The 23,511-nt window shown below is 44.7% G+C and overlaps 1 protein-coding gene across 1 annotated transcript in view; it reads right to left on the bottom strand.

The window, feature by feature from the left end:
- PARP4 (poly(ADP-ribose) polymerase family member 4) overlaps positions 1-23,511 on the bottom strand; it is a 92,156-nt gene that overhangs the window by 31,583 nt on the left and 37,062 nt on the right. Inside the window, exons 12-26 of the mRNA XM_045294009.1 lie at positions 23,253-23,412; positions 20,841-20,965; positions 18,648-18,779; positions 17,843-17,929; positions 13,940-14,104; positions 12,616-12,662; positions 12,196-12,274; positions 10,845-10,982; positions 10,434-10,629; positions 8,887-8,954; positions 7,071-7,258; positions 4,367-4,466; positions 3,625-3,795; positions 2,874-2,954; positions 1,477-1,557 (exon numbers count right to left, since the gene is read on the bottom strand). Of these exons, the coding sequence (XP_045149944.1) occupies positions 1,477-1,557; positions 2,874-2,954; positions 3,625-3,795; positions 4,367-4,466; positions 7,071-7,258; positions 8,887-8,954; positions 10,434-10,629; positions 10,845-10,982; positions 12,196-12,274; positions 12,616-12,662; positions 13,940-14,104; positions 17,843-17,929; positions 18,648-18,779; positions 20,841-20,965; positions 23,253-23,412 (1,818 nt within the window). The remainder of the gene's footprint in view (positions 1-1,476; positions 1,558-2,873; positions 2,955-3,624; positions 3,796-4,366; positions 4,467-7,070; positions 7,259-8,886; positions 8,955-10,433; positions 10,630-10,844; positions 10,983-12,195; positions 12,275-12,615; positions 12,663-13,939; positions 14,105-17,842; positions 17,930-18,647; positions 18,780-20,840; positions 20,966-23,252; positions 23,413-23,511) is intronic.

The following is a 23,511-nucleotide window of genomic DNA, read 5'->3' as shown; positions in this document are numbered from 1 at the left end:
TTCCACAGGAGAGACAGGACTTTCTACTCCTGTACAGAGTGACAGTCTCAGAAACTCATAGGAGCAGTTGTACCCTGTCTCATAGCGTTGTTCCACAGGAGAGACAGGACTTTGTACTCCTGTACAGAGTGACAGTCTCAGAAATGCACAAAGGCAGATCCAACCTGTCTCATAGCGTCTATATTAGTTGGAATCGATTCAATGACAGTGAGTTGACTTTTGGGCTTTGGGAAACAATCAAGAAAGTAACTTTTCAATGAAGATGATACAAAATGATAAAAATCAAATTGAATCGGAGAAGTTGCCTTTTCTTTGACAGAAAAATAATTTTATAACTAGTATTTCAAACTAAATTCTAGTTAAAGGTCTCATCTAAATATTAGCTAAGTGACTTCCAAGTTTCCCATAACATAGGATCAGTTTGTAGTTAACCTCACTGCCATAGAATCAGTTCTGACTCAGAAGTCCTATATCCTACACACTCAGAGAGTCCCCCGGGGGTTCCCAGGCTGTGAATTTTTAGGGACTAGATAGCCTCCTCTTTCTCCTGTGGTACAGCTGGTGAGTGTGAACCACCACCTCTGTGGTTGACAGTCCAATGTCTACCCAATAGCGCCACCAAGGCATTTTAACTAGTAGTTATGTCATGAAAGAAAATATTTCATATTTATGGAGTGCTTCACAATTTCGATTTTTAAAAAATTTTTTGGTAGATAATCAGTGAGGTGGATGTTCTGGTTCCCACTTTAAAAACCAAGGTTTGGACAAGTTGGGTGCCTTCTACGGTCTTGGCGGCAGGGCTGGTCCTTAAGAAAACTCAGCAGCACAAAGGTCAGAGGGCAGAGAAGGCGTCGTAGGAAAAGCAAGAGGTTACTTCCTCAATGTGGAGGACCTGCTTGGAGGGCATCCAGGCTCCTGAGGGGCACCCATGCACTTCCCTTTAGGGGTGGCACCGAGCACCCACGCCCCCCAGCCATGTGTGAAGTCCCTGCCCCTGAGAGACATTGAGTAGTTAGGGTAGGTGGTGGTGGTGGTGGGGGGACGGACCCATGACTCAGGGCCATTTGCACGGTGAGGAGGGGTCAGGTGGCCTTTGTTTGTACAGCATGTCCTGAGGCAGTTTCTCCACCCCCTGAGCACCCGTTTCTTTACATAGGAACACCAACAGCTCCAAGGTGGGTTTGTGGGGAGACTGAAATGAGATCACTCCCAGGACAGGCACGTGGTCACACGCTCTCTCCCCTCCCTTGGCCAAACGCTCAGGAACCCCCTAGCTTCTCTCCCCAGGTCAGTCACTCAACAGGTGTTTCCAGAACACCTGGAACCCTAGAAATAGACGCGACCGGAATAAGAAGGAGGCCTCCCAAACTCATCTTTCCCACCCAGCTGTCCTGCCTGGACCAGTGTGAAGAGAAATCAAGGAAAAGGGCCGAGCGGGATGCAGGATGGCTTCTGGCATGGGATTGTAGAACGCACCTGGTGATGAGCCTCGTTTTCGTGGAGCGCGCCGTATTCAAAGTCCCGAATGAGCGCTCGAGCCGTCAGCTTGTGAATCATCTAGGCGGAAGAGGCAAAGGCGTCCAGTGGGTCCCGAGGACGGACTTCACAGAGAATACCATGCTTTGAATAGAGGCCTAATCGATATACGTATATCAAATGCTCCCTTTTCAATATAGTTCGGTGACCTTAAAAACAGGCATGCCATTGCACAGCCACACCGAGGTAAAGACAAAGCACATACAAGCCGAGCTTTCTTCATTTGAGAACACTCTCTGTGCCCCTCGAGCCAACCACGGATCTGTTGTCTGACCCGATTTTGCCTTTAAAAAAGTTGTGTTTTTTTTTAATTTTTATCATGACATGAGTTCAAGCTTGTTTCTCAAGTTTAAAACCGTTCTTTAATGTAGATGGAGCGAGCTTGGTCCCCACGTTCAACATCAACAGGCTCTGAAGAGCAAGAGCCGCAAAACATGGCAGCACGAGGGTGCCCCTCCCCTTTCTCTTAAACAACTAAGAAAAGTCAACCTCCACTGAAGGGCAGTACCTGTTTTCAGTAATTCCATGTCTTGTAATTTTGGTGTTGATAGGTCACAGTTCATTGAGGAATTGTGACTATTAAAATTGTTATTTAATGAAAAGACCCCCTCTCTCCCTGTTAGATTTAATGTTTTTAAAGCTAAGAGGCTTTAAGTTCTCGCTTCGCTTAAGTTCTACACATAAATCACTGGCAAGTAATAAGTCAATGTGGTTCAGTGCCAAAAATGAAGGTGTATTTCATTTTGCTAAGTTCCAGCAATGACTCTGGAATGGGTTATTTGGTGCCATGGACATGTTAGCAGTCCAAATGCTATCAAGGCTCCTTAGCTAGTATTGAAGATATATAAATAATTTTCAAAGTCAAACTATAATGGATTCAGTACTTTTGCAAACACTGCAAATTTGAGTGATAATTCATTTGCTCTTAATCCCTAAAAAGAAAAAATATATATTCTCAACATACGATATAGTTTAGTCTTATTAAAAAAGGTAGGCTTAATATCATTCTTAAAAAGGAGAGAGACCAGAAGCACTTAGATTTTATTGAATCATGGCCATCTTTGCGATGTCCCCAGGAAACTTTTCATTCATTAAAGACCACATGTAATTTTAGTTACTCACACCTACGGAAGCCCATCTGCGGATCTAGCACCCCTAGTTAAGACCCCTCTGCATTACTAACTGAAATAAGTTGTTTTTCTTTCTGCGATCCTACTGCAGATTGAAATTTCAGCACGGATAAACAACAAGAGGTCAGTACATGAAGCCTCACGTGTTAAAATATAAAAAACGACAAATTGGGAATACGGGTTCATAGTTCAAGCTTTAAAACTCACAGTTCCAGTTGTCTTCTGAAGTTCTGTAGTGGACACCATTGTACAAAATTCTTTCTCTTGAAATAATGCACATAGAGTTGCCTGAATTGGAGCGAAAAACAAAACTAAACTAAAACCAATTTCTTATTACTTTTTCCTACTCCACGGCATCTTCATCCCTCTAACAGTGGTTCTCAACCTTCCTAATGTCATGACCCTTTAATACAGTTCCTTATGTGGTGGGGACCCCCCCCAACCATAAAATTATTTTCGTTCCTACTTCATAACTAATTTTGCTACTGTTAGGAATAGTCCCCTGTGAAAGGGTCGTTCGACCCCCCAAAGGGGTTGCGACCCACAGGTTGAGAACCGCTGCTCTAATCTGATTCCCCCTCGAGACGAGAGAGATTTAAAGACTCTCCAGCAGTCCTGGAAAAGCACCAGCTATTTCTCGGTGGGAGAATTTTCCAGCATCTGATGATTTGGAACTGAAAACCCACACCAACTCACTGCCGTCGAGCTGATTCCTACAGGTCAGAGGCGAGACCACTACCGTGGTGGGTTTCGGAGGCTGGTACTCTTTACCAGCCCCACCTTTCTTCCCTGGAGCACTAGCGGCTTCAGACTGCCCACTTTGCAGTGAGTAACCTAATGTTGAACCCACTATGCCACCAGGGCTCCTGATGATTTAGAAGGGGATGGAAAAAGAAAGCCCATTCATAGCAAGATACATCTCCCGCCTTAGAACCAAACAAAAGGCGTGGCTCTGTACCTGGGTGCAATGAGAAATAAACCCGTAGACGAGGAGGCAGTCGTTGCGGAACAAGGACTGCACCTGGGCAGGTGCCTGCAAGGGCTCCAGGGAGTTCATGCTTAGCTGCTGCCATTTGATGGAGACCGAGTGGCAACCCGGAGAGCGCAGTCTCCTCATCTGGTCTTCTATCTGTTTACAGAAGAGCAAAGAGTCCTTTTTCAGCCTGACTTCCAGGACCCAGTTCTCACAGTGCTATCAGCATTTAAAACAAACCCCACACTCAAGACTTTAGGATGGCTGCTCTTCATTTTATTTTCCTTCTTCCTGCCACTGGGTACTTTTCTTTAACAAAACTATATAGAACTAAAGAAAAAAAAATAGCACTAACACATAAGTGAGATTTTAAAAACGTCCTAACATGATTCATCACTAATCATTACCACGCAGCTCTAAGACTGGAGTAGATTCCAGTGACACAAATGCATGCTAACAACACATGCGTAACTCTTTTACGTTCCAAAAATCGACCCACGGGCTTTCTAAAGCACACGTCAAATTATGAGCTTGGAGAGCGGGTCAGTTAAGTATTGACCATGTTCCTGATGGATGCAGGTGGTCAGACCTCCAGCCACGTCAGCCTTTTCATGGCTCTTCATTCCGCTAATGCAAGCACTAGAGTTACCGTCACTAGTATTGGAAGATCACGTTCCCACTTGTATAAAACAGAAGATTACAATAAAAGATGTTTACCAAATCATACCTGGGTTTTCCAACTGTGCTTGGATTTTGAGTTAAAATACTCAAACACTCCGGCACCACACTGGGACAAAGTCCTTAAGATATGATGATTTGCTGTGGAACTAATCACATTGCACAGGTTTGAATTTTCAAGACATTTTAGAAAACAATTTGAGTCCATGTTTACAAGATGACAAACCCTAAAGCCGAGTAAGAGAAGCATTACATGAAGCAGAGTTTCCTCATCTGGATTTGAGGCTGGAGACAGAAAAGTGGTAACAGACAAGAGGATACCTTTGAAGCTTTGGGTAATTTTAGCTCCCATGTAAAAGAAGGCTAGCTTATCTTTGACAGAGAAATAAGGAAGAGGTAGGAATTTTGAATTCTGATTTACCAAAGGATGGAGTAGATGATTTCAGAAACGAAACAAAACAAAAACTCTCAGAGGTGTCAGCATGCTGACAGGGAGATCAAATGACTTCTGATGGATGTCTGAGTTACCAGAACCTGATCCCAACGCCAAGGGCAGGCCAGCGAGTCTACATCTGACAGTTGGAGAGAGTGCTCCTGGAGAGCACTGGAAAACCTTCTATTTTACACAGCAAGAATCCCATTAATTTCACTCAGTCATCAAGAATGCCTTTTTACCAGGCTTCTTCCAGAAATCAAGAAGTGACCCATTAATTTTCAGAAACATTGCTTAAATGTAAATGTATTTTACATTTTTAAATGTAAAGTGTAACTTTTAAATGTAAACATTTACAATAATGTTTTATTTTAAACATTGCTGAAACAGAGTTTGGCCTTTTGGCCTCAGAATGAACAGGTAATCGTGCTGATGACAACATTCCGAAGATGAAGTGGATCCGTATGGTCTTGATGTTGTTCGTTTGTACTGTCTTGTTTTCTAGGCAGAGGCATTTAGTAAAAAGCATAAAAATGGGTAAAATCATGAGACCGGCACTTCCCTCAGGCTGAGTCACATAACTAGCACAGTACCGCCTCTTCAGGGGAGACTTCCTGACTGGGGTCTGAACAGACACTGGCCCCACTCAGCCTCACTCACTCTGGGTCACATCTTTTGGAACTTAGATGGGTCTCCTGTGATGTCACACCCCAGTGGCTAGCCCAGCCTAACTTGTGATAAGCTCTAAGCAAATAAGACAGAAACAAACAAACCACCTGTTGCTGTCTGAGCCAGGGCATCTGAGCCATGCTTACTGGCACAGCCTGGGCTTCTCCACTCTGTGGCAGTGTGGCATCTGGAGGGGGGTGCGGGGCTGGGGAGCAGCTAGTATTGCCACACTAGAAGATTTATTGGCATTCAGGCTGGGCACTTCCAGGGGAGACAGAGGACCCATCTCTGTGGCAGGGACACACCCCAGGTTCACAGGTGCTAGCTAATCACCTAGCATCCTGTGACTACAGATTCTAGCTGCATTCGCAGCACAGGTAATACAATGAGTAACTCGGGCTCTAGCTGAGAAACTCTTTTATGTCCAAGTGACAAGCAGCCTAGGAGGGACCTTCAAATACTGTGAGGGAAAGTTGAACTCAGATCAGGGGACTTTCCTCTGAACTTTTGGAAGCCCTTCCTTGCAGGACAGTGAGTGAGTATGGCTCTTCTAACCTTAGTCTCTGTAACCCTCAGCCAGCTTTTCTGCTGGGTCTGGGGGAGGTGGGGGCAGATGCTGACGAATTGCATTATTCAGCTGTGGGTGATGGTCATCCTGCTGGGTACAAAGTGAGCCCTCTCCGAAGCAGAAGGAGGGATCTCACTACCAGCAAAAGGGAAGAGCCAGGAGGGGAATGAGTCTTTCAGGACTTTAAGCTTCCCCCCTTCCCCCCTCCCCCCACATCCCCTCCACCCCCATCCCCATGTATGGAACCTCTTTGATCCAGGAGACAATTCTGACACAGGAGCGGCAAAGGAGCAGCCACCGCAGAACCAGGACCCAGGCCTGAGACAGACCACGGAGCAAGTAAAACTGAGTGCTTGGGGCAGGAGGCTAGCATGTGGAGTGGGGTGCCTCTGGGCACTTAATTTGGGGAGCTGGGCTTGCTGACCCACAGAGCTGGAGCTGGGTGCCTTCAGGTTGAGGTTTCCAGCGGAGTGGCATGCCACTTGGGCATTTGTGAGCAGAACTTTGACACGTGTCTTGACTGAACGACTGTATCCTGAGCGTCTCTCTTCTGGATTTTTAAGGAAGCTGTTAACTTCCTGAATAAGCCTCACAGCCGGGAGTGTTGTCTGAGTTCTGCGTGGCCCCTTGTAATGGACGGACGATAGAACCTCTCTGAAAAGTAGAACAGTCCGCCCCTGTAGGAAGTGTAACTTAATCCTATACATCTGATTTGGGCTGGGAGGCTTGATAGGCCTTGGATTACAGAGGCAGTCTGGGCTCAGAGGCTTCCCTCACGCCACCCCTGGCCCCTCCAGCTTTTAGGTACTAGTATAAGGTGACCAGATTTAAAGCAGGACACTGTTGACCGGGGTGGGGGGGTGGTGGTGGGGGTGCTCTTGATTAAAAATGTGGTCTATATGGACCAAATAGAACGTTCCCTAGCTTGTCGTGCATTCTCTCCCCAAATCGGGACTTTTTAAAAATGCCCCAAATCGGGACTGTCCCGCCAAGGGACATCTGGTCACCTTACACTAGTATCCACTTCAACACTTCCCTGAATCCTTGTAAACCGACCAGAAAGCCTGTCCCCAGGGCACTCACCCAGTGCCACAGGTGAACAACCTGGTGTGCTGGACATGTCTTTTCAGCAGCTGGAACGTTAGGGTCTCTTGCTGGATGTGCCCGTCGGATATCAGGAGGATGTTCCGCCGTCCTTGAGAAGGGTACAGCAAATTTAAATAGCGGAGAGTTTTCCAGAAATCTGTATTACCCATGGTGGGAGTGGCAGCCTGGAAGAAATGAGGCCAGAGTTGTTTACTTGTCATTGGAAATCTTCACCCTTAACTATCATTTCCTGAAGAACACGGAGCCCTGGTGGTCTAGTGGTGATGTTGGGCGGCTAACCGAGGGGTCAGCAGTTGGAGACCAACTGCAGCTCAGTGGGAGAAAGTCTGGGCTTCCTACTCCAGTAAACAGTCACAGTCGGGGAACCCACAGGGGTGGGGAGGATCACTACGAATCAGCATCAACTCCATCGCAGTGAGACCTGCCTCCGAGAGGCACCATCGCTGGAAGGATCTTTTTTTCTACTTCATACATTTGTGGAACAACTATCCCAACACCCTTTTACTTTGCTTTCTGGTCACACAGTAGCGATACCATTTATCATTTTGTATCAAGTTATAACTTTCCCCTTCCTGTTTACAGTGTTCCAAGAACTATTGCATGACTTCATCTGTGGGAAGAAACATCTTATCAAAAGCTGGCCAGTCTAGACAGAGGCAGCAACTGGCCACTCTTAGGTTTGCTCCATTTTAAGAACAAGAAAAGGAGAGAAGACCACCTTTAGTGGTGGTGATGTTTGGATGTTACTATTTGGCTCTTTGCATTGTCTTGGAACAAAGAAATCAGGCCGATCCTTTTCTGGAAGGGTAAGGGTAAATCAAACCTATGGATGTTTTGGGTTTTTTTTCTTTTCTTTCTTTCTACTTTTAATATCCAATATTTATTTAATGACTACATATCACTTGTATCGGCAGACCAAAAGCCTGATGACATATAATAAAACTGAAGAATTGGGGCTTTTCTGAGAGGATTCACCTGTGAAGAATTGTTAAGATTTTCTGGATTGTCTCCTGCTAGGTATAAAATGAGCCCTCTGAGAAGCACGAGGGGAATCTCATCACAGGCAAGAGTCAGAAGTGGACTCTGAGATCCCCTTGCAGGGAACCTCCTGGTCCAGAAGACAGCTGTGATGCCAGAGGAGCGGTAGCAGAAACAGGAGCCAGTCCACAGAGTGGGGGACTTCCCAGCCAACAGAGGAAGTAAAGCTGAGTGCTTTGAAGCAGGAGGCTAGCTTGTGGAGTGGGGTGCCACTTGGCACTTAATTGTAGTTGAGCTGGCTGACTCAGGGAGGTGGAGCTGAGAGCCTTCAGGAAGCTGATCGCCTACTGGCGAGGAGTACCTTTGGGTGGAGGCTTGTAATGTGTGGAGTGACATGCCCTTTGGGCATTTATTGCCCTTGAGAACTTTGTAACAAGTCCTCGCTGAACCACTGCACCCTGAGCATTTCTTACCTACATTGTAGCCTATTAATTTCTTTCATAAATCTTTTCACTGTAAGTATGCAGTGCGGCCATTGCAGTGAATTAGCAAGCTCCGTTGCACAAAAAGTTGTGTGCGACAGAACACAAGAACATGTTTTTATTATATCTTCATTTTACAGCTAAGAAGTTGAGCAGCTTGCCCAACGTCACAGCTGAGGTGTGACGGACTCAGGTTGTGACAGCCAGGCAGTGCGGGCTCAGAGGTTTCGCTTGTCCTCTCCAGGCGCTGTGACTTTTATGTGTTCCCTAACAGCGTTGCTTTCTGGCCTCAGAAAAACACGCAGGTGACCAAGGGAAGTTGTTATACTCACCATAAGGAAGTCTGTTGGTGCATCACTGCTTGTGAGATACTGAGGGTACGGAAATAATTCCTTGTAACCTGCATAAGAATATCGTCATGAGGTGCTCATCAGATAATACTCATTTTATGGACTCCCAATAGTCACCCTATTTCATACCATCAATGCCGTCCTAAAGACTAGACTGTATATTTGTGTGCCTTCCTTACATTTACCGGGGGTGGGGGGAGCTTGGTCATTTTCACACAGCCCTTTAAGTTCTAGCATATTCAAAATATGCGGTTTATTACTCAGCGTTATGCGTCAAAGGCGTACTCTTCCGTTGTCATGCGTCAAGCATGTAACGGTGCAGGGGTTCCCAGCGGTACAAGCAGCCCAACTGGGAAGAAAGATGCGCGCACGCTCCACGCATGCGCCCGACACTGCTCGCTCAGCCATTACCCCCTGCAGCACCCAGAGCCTTGCTCAGCTGTAAAGCGGGCCCTGGCGTCTGTGGGATGGCACAGAACGTAAGAATCCCTGGGAGGTGCTGTACGCGCTTATTGCACGCGACAGTCCTTCTCTCGTCGCTACTAAACAGGTGCCTTAAAGGCGCAGAGAGGATTCAGAGGTGCAACCTGGAGGATGGGGAGCTGCTTTTATTCACACGGTGTTCTTGTGATGTTTCCTGACCGTGCATTCGACTCGATGACCATGCGGGCTCCAAATAGCCTCTTGATCTTCTTCTTAGGACCCTCGTCCTTGGCAGATCATGGCCTCTGCTGTTGGCTCCGTCGGTACTCAGTCTAGCGTTAGGTGCACATATGACTATGTTATAAGGCACTCTGCCGGCACAGTGGGTTATGCAAATGGACTGCTAAGTGCAAGGTCGGCAATCGGGACCCATCAACTGCTCCAAGGGAGAAAATACAAAGCCATCTGCTCCTGTAAAGATTTATAGCCTTGGAAACTCCAGGGAGCAGTTCTGCTCTGTGCGAAGGGGTTGCTAAGCGTCGGAACTGATGACAGCAGTTGGTCCTATGTAATATACTTGGCTTTCAGCACTTTGCCTGACTAAATCCTCATAACAGCCTAATGAGGCAGGACTGATGCATTAGCCTCATTTACTGATTAGCAACGTATGTACATGAGTCGATTCTAACTCATGAAGACTCTATGTATAAGTGCTAAGCCTGGGGATTTGAACCCAGGTGATCTGGCTCCAGCGTTCCGGTTCTTCGTAAACCCTATTCTACCTCTCAACACATCAGTTTGGGTTTATTGACTCAAGGGAGCCCGGGTGGCAGAGTGGGCTACCAGCTGGGCTGCTACCACAAGGTCAGAAGCTTGACCCCATCAGCCATTCCTCGGGAGAAGGATGAGGCTTTCTGCTCCTCTAAAAATGTATAGCCTCAGGCACACAGAGGCAGCTCTACTTGGCCCCGCTGGGTCGCTCTAAGTCGGAACTGACTGGATAACAATGAGCTTGGTGTTCTTGGTATTCAGTGAGTCGACTCTACACAAGAGGGTGTTGACATTAAAGAGAAGCACACTGTGGCTCACAGCCACAGAACACTTACCTGTGCCGAACTTGACAATATTTATTTTTTGTTTCTTATCCACCAGAGACAACGCATATAAGGCAATTTGCTTGGCTTGCCAGAATGCCTCCCCCTCCATAGAATTGGAGCAATCAAGACAGAGAACCAGTTCACTCTTCTCAGCTGTCTCAGGGAGGCTGGTATTAAAATCTGGCTGAAAGACAAGCATGCAAGCCTGAAAGGAGGGAGAGAAAGCTTATTACTGGTTCTTCCTTCGGATGGCTCTGGTTTCTATGTGTCAAGAGACCACAGTGTTTCCATCAAAAACCTACCCACACAATCGTTTCCAAATGATGGGGACATGTCATTGGGATACAATAACAGAGTAACCAGTTCTGAAATATTTTTTCCCAAAGTGTCTACTATTTCTAAATAAGTAGCAGTATATACCTCGCTGTTTTTCTCTGGATGTTTTTCAACCCACATTCTTGGAAGATAGGCATCACACAAGCCGACGTGCAGGGAGAAGCCATTGCTGTCCAAGGAACTCCCTTCCACAGTGCTGACGACAGCTTTGCAGTCTGTGCGCTGCAAACCAAGCAACCAGGACAGTCAAACAAACAGCGGGCGAATATATTCTCAGTGCGCATCTCCCCATCAAGAAGGAAGCCCTCGTTATTTGCACTTGCTGATGACAATCAGACTACAGCCTTCCAGATGGACTGCAACTCAGTGTAAAGCAAAGAAAACCCCCTCACAACCAGACTAATACACAACATCATGATAAACAGAGAAAGATGGACGTTGCCGGGGACTTCATTTTGCCTGGATCCACAGCAACACTCATGGAGACGGCAACACTCAGCCAAGACATCACATGACGCACTGCTTTGGGGTTATCTGCCCACCAACCCTCTGTAAAGTGTTAGAGAGCAAAGATGGAACTTTGAGCACTAAGATGTACCTGGCCCAAGCAACGGTATTTTCAACGGACTCATCCACCTGTGAGGAGTGAGGTGAGCGAAATGGGAAGAGAGCTAGCTAAAGTCTCATCTATCAACAAAAGAAAAGGTCCATTCTGAAACAGATGGATTAAAAATAAATAAGTAAAATCATTCTATCTAAAACTATGGAGGACGTGACAGATGCCACCAATATTCTAAAGTGGTTCAGTCTCAGGGTGTTCACGAATGACAGACAGGCAGAATGAGATGGGTGGGGTGGCAGTTACTTAATCTCCTGTGAACTTGCGAAGGGCTGGAGTCTAGCCTGTCAATCAGCTCATAGCCAATGAAGTCTCTGTGTGGGCATGGCCTTTTCCTGAGGATTCTGGAGGTGGGACACACACATGGAGCTATGCTGATGAAGCCAGAGCCCTGGAGCTGGAGGAACCCTGTGGAAACCCATACCAGCGCTGAGGTGCTTCCACTACCACTAGATCCACAAGACTTTCCACCCACTGTCCTATGATCTTCCTGCATTCAGCATCATTGCATGTGTTGCGGGAGTTTGAAGAGGAATTTATAGACTGGTATCAGACATATGAGCTAATATCGGACTTATGGACTTGATGTGGACTGGGCTGGGATGTTTTCTTAATATACAATTACTCTTTATATACAGTTCTTTCTAATATGCATATGAGTCTCCCTGGATTTGTTTCTCTAGTCTACCTGGACTAACACAACTGCTTATTTTCAGATGTTAATGTTAGTGTTGCTGGACCTTTTTTTTCAACTATGTGAATGCATTTGCTTTGATAAAATAGCAGTGTTATGAAATAAAACAAGGATTTACTAACCTTTTGTTTCAGTTTGTGTGTGTCACTAGAAATGAAGTCAATCACATACGGCATCTCAATAGACATACTCAAAGAGAAGCTATGAAAGGTGAAGAGAAAATAGTCTTAGTCTAGTATCTTAAGGTTCTACTTTTAGTTGTTCCAATTCAGCGTAAATGAAATTTTAACAATGGAATGGATTCCCACTCAATCAGGGCTTCTTTCATCTTTTCACTCGCCCACCCCTTTTCACCTGAGAAATTTACAACATATGCAAGCACTGTCAGAAACACCCTGGATTTGATTTTGAATGAATTTTTGACCTCTGCATGCTTGGAAACCTTTTATTGTTTCCATACTTTTTATGCCCGCCCATTTTCAATTACAGTTTAAGAAGCTTTGCTTTAAATGATTGACTGGTTTTATATTGTAGGTACTAACCTTTGCTTTGTCCCTATTTCCCTTATGCAAATCTTCTCTACTGAATCCTGTAAGAAGAAAAGTTATGTATCCATAGACATGGGTTAGTTTTCATGATTAGCTTCTAAACTGAATGCAATCTAAGAAGGCCATAGCAGCATTTATTAGGGAATGGTAATAACTTCTAAAACAGAGTCCAACATTTATTTTGGCCATGTGTTCAGGAAAAAGAAGTAGCACCCTCCTGATAATTAGAAACGTTTGTACAGTAGCTCAAAAATCTCGGACAAAGTGTAAGGATCTGCTTTTTCAGTCCCTGGATTGTTCCAGCACCCCACCCAGAGGGTGGGAAACCTTGTTCTGACATTTAATAGTATGGAAATCTAGTTATGGCAAGTTTCAACTAAAAGATGGAACTCTTTCATGATTTTAAGCCCCTCTCATATATATGTATGTGTGTATACACACACACACACACACACACACATCAATTATGCATGTTACAATTCTGGAAGAATACATCTACCAAAGTATTAGCCAGTAGTCATTTAGAATTAAGTATGGTTTAGTTTCCTCTTTTGGTTAATTTGCATTCTCTCTGCCTGCCTACACTGCTCCCTGTCTGGTAGTTGGTCGTAAGGTGGTGGGGTTTGCATGTAAAGCTAGAAGCTATGCTACCAGTATTGCAAATACCATCAGGCCCATCTAGGGTGAGCAGGATTCAGCAGGGCTATCAGCTTTCGTAGTAGAAAATCTACTTCTGAAAATTCAGAAGTAGGCAATCTATTTCTGAAAATTTAGCCAATGGAAGTCCTATGGGTCACAACAGAATGCAGTTGGATATCGTGCTGGGAGATGAGCCACCCAGGTTGGAAGACACGTGGCCACAACAGTGGGCAACCCACCAATCCTGAAGAAGGGCAGCACCAGGCGCCATTTGTTCCCTTAAACACGGAGTCTCCGTGAGCTGGGCCACTGTGCAGCTAGCAAGAAGGCTTATCTGAATTCCTCAAGATGAGCATGTAGTACAGATAGCATATATTTGTTAGGTAATTAAATAGGATAAAAATATCCATGGGACATATCTTGTGTCTTTTATTCTGGTCACTTTATGTGTGTGTGTGTGGGGGGGGGCAGTTAAAAAGTTAGTGGAAAACAGAATTTAAGATTTTTCCCCCCACAAACTTTTGGACATTCCCTCGTATATGCTAGAATAATTAAGACTCTGACTGGCAGCACAATTGCGTTTATACTGCCCCCAGATTAGATGACTTGGATATTTTCACTTCCAATTCCTATAAGTCCCAAGAAATGTTTCTTTACATCTTCTCTTAAGCACACTAACCTGAGTGTTTTCATTCAACGCGTGGTCCTGTTGCCAGGGTGCCACTGTGGCAGGCAGGCAGAAGACCGCTGCGGTCCCCTGGAGACTGAGTTCTGTGATGTAGGTAATTTTGATAAGAACCTTCGCCTTAGGAGGCAAGTTCCCGACACTTACAGTGAACACGTCCTGAAACAGAAACACTCCGTTTAGCTCTGCAATCCCAAAGCACATGTGCGCTGTGCTAGCTAGCCCCTCAGAAGAACTACTTAAGTCCCCGTCTGCCAAATTCTTCCTTAGAAAATAGTAGTAGCACTTCAATAACAGGGAGCCCTGGGATCATTCCCTAGTGCGTGGGGAGTCAGTGACATGTACAGTAGGCTGATAAAGGTGGTCCCTGAGACTAGACTCTAGGCTGACTGGAGAGTGTGGTCCAGGGACTCCCCCCAACAAGAGCATAGAGATGCTGTTTTTTAGAGACCATCCTCAGTCTGATGGGGGAGTCACTGCAATACAAACCCAACCAAACTCACGGCCATTGAGTTGATTGCTACTCATAGCGACCATTGACCAATGACCAATGCTACTCATAGCGACCATAGCGACCAATCAACGAGTTGATTGCTACTCATAGCGACAGGGTAGAACTGCCCTTTGGGGCTTCTGAGGCTATTGAACTTTATGGGAGCAGAAAGCCTCCTCTTTGTCTCTTGAAGTACCTGGTGGTTTCAAACCTCTGAACTTGTGGATGGTAGCCCAATGGATAGCCCACGGCACCAACAGGGCTCCCCTCGCTGCAGTGCACAGAGACTAGTGCGGAGGTGGGTGAGGCTTGAACTGAGTGAAAGGGGATGGTAGGATGCCAGTTTGAGAGGTAAAGGAAGGGTTTGCTTCATTGTTTAGGCGCGATAAGCCGAGGCAAACAGGCAAGTTGTGAGACAGCAGCTGGGAATTTTGAGAGGAAATAATTGATGAACACAGAAAATATTATGTAAGACAGGATAAAAAATCCAAGAGACTGACGAACATTAGAAATGATTAAGGAGTATGAGTCCCCAATAAAATGATTTTTAAAAAATGATTAAGGAGACAGGGGCGGATGAGACTACAGTTACTGTTTTTGAGTTAGAGGGGAGGAAAGCTGAAGAAACGCATGACTTGATCATAGCTTTTCCTGGAAAGAACAAGAGGGGCCCCTGTAGAGATGGAAATGGAGACTGGGTTGCTAGGAGAAGGAGCAAGGTGAAGCTGGGAAACTGTTGCTGCCAAGTGTAGAGGAAGGAGTGAATGAGCTGACAGAGGTGTGGTGAGCCCTTCACTCCAAGACATATAACTGTGTCTTCCAGCCCTATCCATACTTCTGATATAGTAATCCATCATTTTCATGAATCACTATTTAACACTCCACCTACTAATTGTTTCCACCTCAACCCCATGGGTATCTAAAACCATTGTGTTTTCCGGTCATCATCAAACAAACTCAAGCCTGCTGCCTGCCAGTCAATTCCCACTCATCGTGACCCCATAGGACAGGGTAGAACTGCCCCATGGGCTTCCAAGACCGTAACTCCTAATGGGAGTAGAAACTTCCTCTTACTCCTGAGGAGTAGGCGGGTGGTTTCGAACTGCTGGCATCACAGTTGGCAGCCCACCTTGTAACTCCTGAGCCACCTGAGTAATCATTGTCATGGGATTTTTGGATACAAGAAGACAGGGGTTGTGAAGACTGGTTTCTTTTGGGCCACAATTTTGGACATGTTACCAGGAGAGCCCCGTCCTTGTAGAAGGACCCCAGACTTGGTAAAGTCGAGGAGCAGGGCCAACGAGGAAGACCCTGGACGAGACGGATGGACACAGCGGCTGCAACAATGGGCTCAGACGTGAGAACCACTGTGCGGAAGCCTCAGGACCAGACGTGCTTCATTCTGTTGTCCACAGGTTGCTCTGACTTGGAGCCAACCTGACAGCCCTCAATGACATCCTGTGTTCACATGTATGAGGAAAATATCGAGATCAAGTCACATGTGACCGTAATCACACAGTCTCTCTGATGAACCCTTAGGCTTTTATACTTCAGCCAGGGGCCAGCATTACTAGCTATCACCTCTTCATCGCTTACTCCCATCCTACAAGTGGATAGCCTAGGGGTCAGAAGCAGTAATGCACCCTTACCGCTAACTTCAAGGGTGGCAGTTTGAGTCGGAAGGAAAGCCTGGTGATCGACTTCTGACAAATCAGCTCCTGAACCCCCCCAGGAGCACAGCTCTACTCTGACACACGCGGGGTCACCAGGAGTCAGACTTAACTCAAGGGCAACTCGTTGGGTTTTTAAGTCTATGTCAACTCTCGATACTGTACGCACCCATGCCAAACGAAATGGCATGGCGTTATGTTAACGTGTCATCCTCAGCGGGGACACCTGAAACAGAAGGTCCCATCTTCGACACCTCAATCTGGACTAGATACTCTGGTTAGGAACTGACTTGGGTGCAAGGCACCCTCTGAAGAAAGAAATCCGGGGACATAATTATCTTTCTCCTTTTCCAACAAACCAACAAACAGAAGAGCCCAAACCTGCTGCTTCCGGTTGATTCAGACTCACTGCAACCCTACAGGGGAGAGTAGAATTGCAGGGGAGAGTAGAATTGCAGGGGAGAGTAGAATTGCTCCAGAGTGTTTCCAAAGCCCAACTCTCCATGGGCACAGACTGCTAGAGCTTTCTTCCAAAGGACAGCTGCTGGGTTTGAACCACCAACCTCTCAGCAGTGCAGCAATCTAAGCACTCTACCCTGGGAGCTCCTGTTAGATTCTCATTAAAGCTAATAAGAAGAAAGCAAAGAAGCTGGTCCTATGTCAGTGTCCTGAGTACATGCCCTACTGGGTGATGGTTTTTGGTGGTAACTGAGGAAAATGATCCCAAAACCAAACTCACTGCCATTGAGTTCATGCCGACTCACGGTGACCCTATAGGACAGGGTAGAACTGCCCCTGTGAGGTTACGAGACTGTCACTTTTTACAGGAGTCGAAAGCCCCGTCTTTCTCCCTCAGAGCGGCTGCTGGTTATAAACAGTCAAAGCCCAACATGCAACCTCTATGCCGCCAGAACTCTGGTGTGAAATTAAAGGTGCACTTAATTCCAAGCAAGGTTTTCTTGCCAATACATCACACTCTTTGATCAGAGGATGATAACTATGGAGCCAAAATGGTTTCTTCCCATTTTCACTTCTGGAAAACTCAGTTCCCAATTACAGAAGTGGTTCTTTTTTTTTTTTCCCAGAACACATTCTCCTTGATTTTATTTGTCTTAGAAACTCATCATTTACACCACAATGATCAGACTCCTACCATCAGAAACCTTGCCTTCTCCCATGTGAGGGCCCAGGTGCAGGAAATGGGTAGGGGTGGAAATCTGGTCTTTTTAGGCACTATGTCTTATATCTCTTCGTAGGTCTTACTTCCAGGAGAAATGTGTGCCTTTTTGTAATTTTTCCACCCAGAGGGGACACTTCTTAGTATTTCACAAGCCTAAATAGGTGCTTGGTTTTAAGTCACACAAAAGGCCAGTATTTCATAAATGAAGTCCTCCCTTTCAACAAATTACATCAGGACCTTTTCAATACCACCTTGAACTTGAGGACAATGTAGCAAAGAAGACAAGTCCGTGATGGGTTTAGTTTGTTGTCTCACAGAAGTGGTTCTTATTTGACTGGTAATATGGACATCATTTCTTCCTTATTTAACAAGTCAGATGGGACTGGACAGCTTGGTGTCTCCCCTTGCTAAAAAGGCAAACGAAACTGCAAGGTTCTACATACTAGAAATCATCTTGGTTTCTATGATGAATTTCACAATTCAAATCATTTTCTAACCCCCCTTTTTCTATCCTATGAAATCTACAAGGCTAGCCGAGCAATATCAACTCATACAGGTGCGTCCTGATCCATCAAGTAAGCACCGTGGCCTTGACTGATGGCTTCTTTGTATTCACGGTGGGCTTTTTCCTTCTCCTTAACCTGGAAACAGAAAAGGTTTGTACATGGGTCATCATATCAATGCTAGCTTCAGACTTCAATTAGGAAAACGCCATCATGTCTATTGAAACCTGGACAAAACCAGAGAACTAAGAGTCCAGCTAAGACAAAAGGGAATTCACATAATATGATCACCAATATGAACCAACAAGGGCATTCTCTTTAAGTTGGGGATCCAAGTTTTCAGAATCAATAGTGAGGGTATGGCGGGGTTTTGCGTCTTTCATTTGAACAAGAAATAGCAACTGATTTTACCTCAGATGTAATTGAATATGGGTTGCCATTATAATCGTGGGCTAATGTTTAGCATAAACAAAGGAGGAATTAACTGTTATTTCTTTGGGTACATTTCTTTCCCTTTAAATTGACTTCAGTTGGACTTTTACAGCCAGGCGTGGGGAGTCAGCTCTTGAAACATTAAAGGGATTCCCCAGTCGTCCAAGGTGCCTCTTTTAAGCTTTTGATACTGAGGTTTCTCTCCCCCAAAGTACCTAAGCAGGCGCTGACCAACAAACCCTGGACAAGCTGGACTAGATCGAACCCAATAATCAGGGGGGATGGTGGAGTGGAGACTAAGCGTCTAAGCACAAACGTATTTTTGCTTTATGTTAGTCAATCTCCTAGCTACAGAGAGTCAGCTAATCAAGACCCCAGTCAATAGGAAACCAAAGTGAAATCATAATTCACGTTCTCCTCTTACCTCTCCTATGATGTGTTTCCCATTGATGAAGGCTTCGAAGCCACACACAGCTGCCTTATCATCCAGAGGAAAGATGTACTTGGCCTCAATGGGCACATGACTGCGATTCGTGTAGGTCTGAAAAACGGTGACCTGAAGAAGAAAATTGCATGTTCCTAACACATCCACTAAAGAACATGTGTGGTCGTCGTTGTCTGACACCCCCTGGATTTTTATCACGTCCCTCAATTTCCAACTCTGCCTTCAGGCGTTCGAGGGGATCCCACTGGAAAGTAGAGTCTCTGTCACGTGCGATAGACACACCATCCCCAAGGTTAGGTAGTTTATCCAAGCCTGGGTCAAGGTGAGTCACTTGCTAACAGGGCAAATGAGCAGAAGCAAGGCAGTGCTGCTCAGCTGGTCAGGAAAAAAGGCCTTTTAAGAATGTAAATGTATTAAGAAATCTAGGAAATAAGTTTGCTGAGAAAATATCACCCCTTGCACTTTACTGTCTGTCCCCAAAACAGTTTTAATAACTCAACATTGTTTGAGCCAAGTTTATAAAAGTGAGGGCCCCAGTAAATCCCAAACTGTCAAAAACATAATGAATGATCATAATGTCTACTCCAACTTTATATAAAATACATTTAAACAATATTTTTATGGAGTCTTTTTTTAAAAGATTCAATACTATACTCTTGATATGAATGCGAACCATACAATAGTTTTATCTATTTTAACAGATTTAAGATCATGAGGAATTATGCTTTACAGATACCATAGACACACGATCCCAGGAACAAAAACATCGATGAACTCTTTTCACAAGACAGTCTTTGCACTAAGTGGCTTCCATACTTGATTAACTCCTTTAAGTCTCACAATAATCCTGTGGGGCCAGGCCTGTGTTCTTAACACTCCATTTTAAGTTGAGAAAACAAGCAGAGAGATGATAAATTAATTGTCCAAATATAAACACCTAAGTGGCAGAAACAAATCCACTGTCATTGAATTGATTTTGACTGACAGTGACCCTGTAGGAGAGTAGAATTGTCCCCTAGGGTTTCTGAAACTATAACTCTTCACAGAGAAGACAGCCTCATCCTTCGTTGGGAAGCCAAATTAAAGGGTTTGGGTCTGGAGTATGCATCTTTAACCACCAGACTAGAGTGCCTGGGCCTGCCTCATAGAAGAATTAATAAGCAAACACCTTCTCAAAGAGATCTTCCCCAAACGGCCTGAAAAAGACCTTGTATCAGCCCTCCTTGTCGCACATGGGCCTAGTAGTAGTCCAGAATCGTCTTTATAGTCAGTCTATGCTGTCTTGGTATTCCTCCTTGGTTTCCCCCTTTCTACCAGTCTTGTGACTGTTCTAGTGTTCGTATTGACCTTTTGCTGCCTAGAGAGCTTCTGGATCAAACCCTTTTTTCATTACACTCTATCCTGCTGTTACCCCACCCCACCCCCTTTCCCCTCTGACTCTAATCTCCCCTTCTCACTCAGTTCCAGCCACAGCAGCTTTCTTGAGCACACAGGTTCACTCAGGACCTTAGCACTCACCTCAGGGCCTTTGCACATGCTGTGTTCACGGTCTATAATGAGTGTTTCCTCAGAGAGTCACATGGTAGTGCCCCACCTCCCTTCAGGTCTATTCTCAGTTGGACCCTTCTCAGGGAGGCCTCCCAAGGGCCTCCTATTTAAAAGTCCAGGGCTCCTCCCTCCTATGCGGTCTTTATTCCCCTGCTGAGTTGCTTTTTGTCCTTAGTACTCATCACCGTTTGACACATTACAGTGAGAGCCAGAAACTGATGGGACTGTCTGGTTCTCTTCAGGCCTCACAGCGTTTCTGCCTTTGACAGGGTGCAGTCGTACCCATTTCTGTCTCGTTTTACTGGGAAGCATTTGAGAGGGCCTTCTCTGACAGGTTTCTGCTTTACACAAATTCTGGCTTTTGCAGGTTTTACTTATTTAGGGTGTTTATTTTCTATTTCCGCAGTGGCACGGAAGTTCCAAAAGGGCCGTTTTTTTGTCTTGTTCCTTGACATGTGCTCAGAGACTAGGACAGTGCCCGACACGCAGCAGGTAGTCAGTGAGTGTTTGTACATGGAGTTTTAGCAAAGTGCACACGTGGTTTAGTTCATGCAATAGCAACTACATTTGCATGTCTGTACAATGTCCACCTGTTGAAGTGCCATCAAGCCATAAACAGCGTACCTGGGCTACAACGTCTATGAGTTTCCCCTTGATGTGAACATCCTCAAGAGGCACTAAATTCCCAACTGTATCCTGAAGACCGGCTTTGATGTTGCTGAAAGGTTTGGTATCTGGTAACTGGTAATCTGGATATTAACAACATGAGTGTTAGTTTTAAAAACCATTCTGGCATGGTGTATGTTTGGTCTCTTGATCGTCATTCCTCCTCCTTCCCTTTACATATCAAAAACATATATTGTATGACACACGGACAAACAGCAATTTGTGATTTTTCAGTAGTAAGTTCTGAGAGGTAAGTTCATTCCAGTCCTCACACAATTGCTCTTGAGTCAGCCCCGACTTATGGAAATCCCCTGTGTGTCAGGGGAGATCCAAACTCCCCATGGTCATCTCTAACTGATTTTTCGGAGGTGGATCACCAGGCCTTTCATTTCACGGCCAAACAGGCTGTTTGTACCACTGAGAGACCTCCACTCAGACAGCATTTTCAAAAGACACCTCTACTTTGAAACGTAGAGACTTTGCGAGTCATCTTGAGCGCCTAGAGTCATGCTACTCTCTGAAAGACACTGCTTTAAACCCACACACAAATACACAAGAGGTCTTAAAAAGATCTAAGTCAACGAAGGCTACTGTGAATCTAGACACCGGTCTCCCTTGACTTGCATTAGTTACTACGATAGCTTTGCCATAAAAGCTCTTCACAGCAACATGCACCTACAGACTTTCACTCCGAGGAGGATGAAATCCAACCCTAAATAGCCTTGCTATCAGACAGTACATTGGAAGGTAGACTATTCCAGACACAGGTTAAAATTTAACACCTTATCATTTGATCTCGCTTTTGACTCATTTTAAATTTGCTGTAGTTTTTAATATTTTCAATTTTCTTTTCCATTGGGCTTTTTCTTGGTTACGATTTATCATTATTGTTGGGCTTTTTCTGTGTTTTTTTTTCTTCTTTTTATCTTGTACGTTTTTCTGAATAGGAAATCCAGGAGAGGTAAATCTACAAAGACATTGATTTCTATTAGTGATTTCTTCGGGGCACGGCAAGGAAAGTTGAGGGGAAACGGAGAGCTGAGAACAATGAGAACAGTGCCCTAGAACTGATTGTGTGATTGCCATACAACTCTTTAATAGATGACTGCATTCTTGACTTGTATTATATGGCAATAAAACAGCTAAAGATAGACACAGGTCTCTGCATTACAGTTCAGAAGGAACCTAAAATACCAAGTAAGTGAGAACTCTTCATGGGGAAAAGCAGTCTTTGAAGTCTCACGAAGCCTCTGAATCACAATAGGAAAATAAAAATGATTTCAAGGGGCATTCAAGTGAGACATCTCGCTTGATATGTCCTAGGGAATCGGCAATATAAGACCATTTAACTAGTAGGAGCAAGAGACTGGGACACAACTCTGGGATCCATCCTTCTGAGACATACGCCCCCCTTTTTATTTTTTTTAAAGGTCAAGACCAAAACAGCATATCGAAAAGCATTTAAGTAGTATTGTAGTAGGTGGGTCAGAAATATAAATATGACTAAGTATACAAAGATAAATTGTCTTGGCTACTGAATGACTGACTGACTCCCTGAAAAAAATTTGAAGTCATATTCTTCAACATTTATAACTTCATACATTCTGATAAAAAATTATCCATTAAAAATGATCATGTGATTTTACAACCCTCCTACATAGTATTGCAATACACTGGGCTTGTAATTTTATCCTTTCTGAGAAGCTTATCCATCCTGCATAGGTTTGTCCTACTACAGATAGATGAGTTCCCCAAACGCCACTCACAGCCATCGAGTCCATTTATAGTGGCCCTAAAGGAGAGAGCAGACTGTCGCTCTGGGTTTCTGACACTCTCAGACTTTATGGGAGAAGAAAGCCTCATCTTGCTTCTTCAGGGAGGCCGGTGGATTTGAACTGCTGCTATGCCACCCGGGCTCAAACAGATATGGGGGCATCTTTGTTTCTCCCATTTAACCCACATGGCAACACGGTGAAGCCGGCCTTGCTATCAGTCGCAGCTGAAAGCAACTGCCACTCAGATAGATTTGTTCAAGAGGACACAACCTGCAGTGCTGATGTTCAAATCCAAGAGTCCTGATTATAAATAGTGTCTTCTTTCTACTCTACCAACCTCGATGATAATTTTTGACTTATTTTCAATTTTTTTTTTTTTTAGGATTAGCTAGTGTGGGTTGGGCAAATTAAACATAGGTGGGTTGATGAAATAGCACATAGTTTTGAGGTCAGTTAATTTCTCACAAGTATCCTTGTTTGTATTTGAGCAACATAAAAGGGACATCTTGAGGCATGGGGTCACCAGACATGAAGGTGAAGCCCACCGGAAAGACAGTCCTTGAGTTCTGTAAACGGCCAAGGAAAAGGATCTTACCTTCGGCCTTTGAACAGCTTGAAAGCTCAGGTGCGCATTCTTCTAACTCAGTATTATTCCCAGTCAGATGAAAGTCTTTTATCTGATCTCCAGGAATGCAAAATTTAACAATATATTTCATCTTAATCTGATTGGTTTTATATACCACAAATTCATCATCCTAGACCAAAGAGAAATGAACAGGCAATAAAAAACAAAGCACACAAAAAATGCCTTTGCGGCAACTGTCCTTATCAAACACAATTTCATGTTAACTCAT

Source organism: Echinops telfairi, unplaced genomic scaffold (assembly GCF_000313985.2).
Source record: "Echinops telfairi isolate 266 unplaced genomic scaffold, ASM31398v2 ScPeMD7_2565;HRSCAF=3150, whole genome shotgun sequence".
NCBI lineage: Eukaryota > Metazoa > Chordata > Mammalia > Afrosoricida > Tenrecidae > Echinops > Echinops telfairi.
This window is presented reverse-complemented; position numbering and strand designations above follow the sequence as displayed.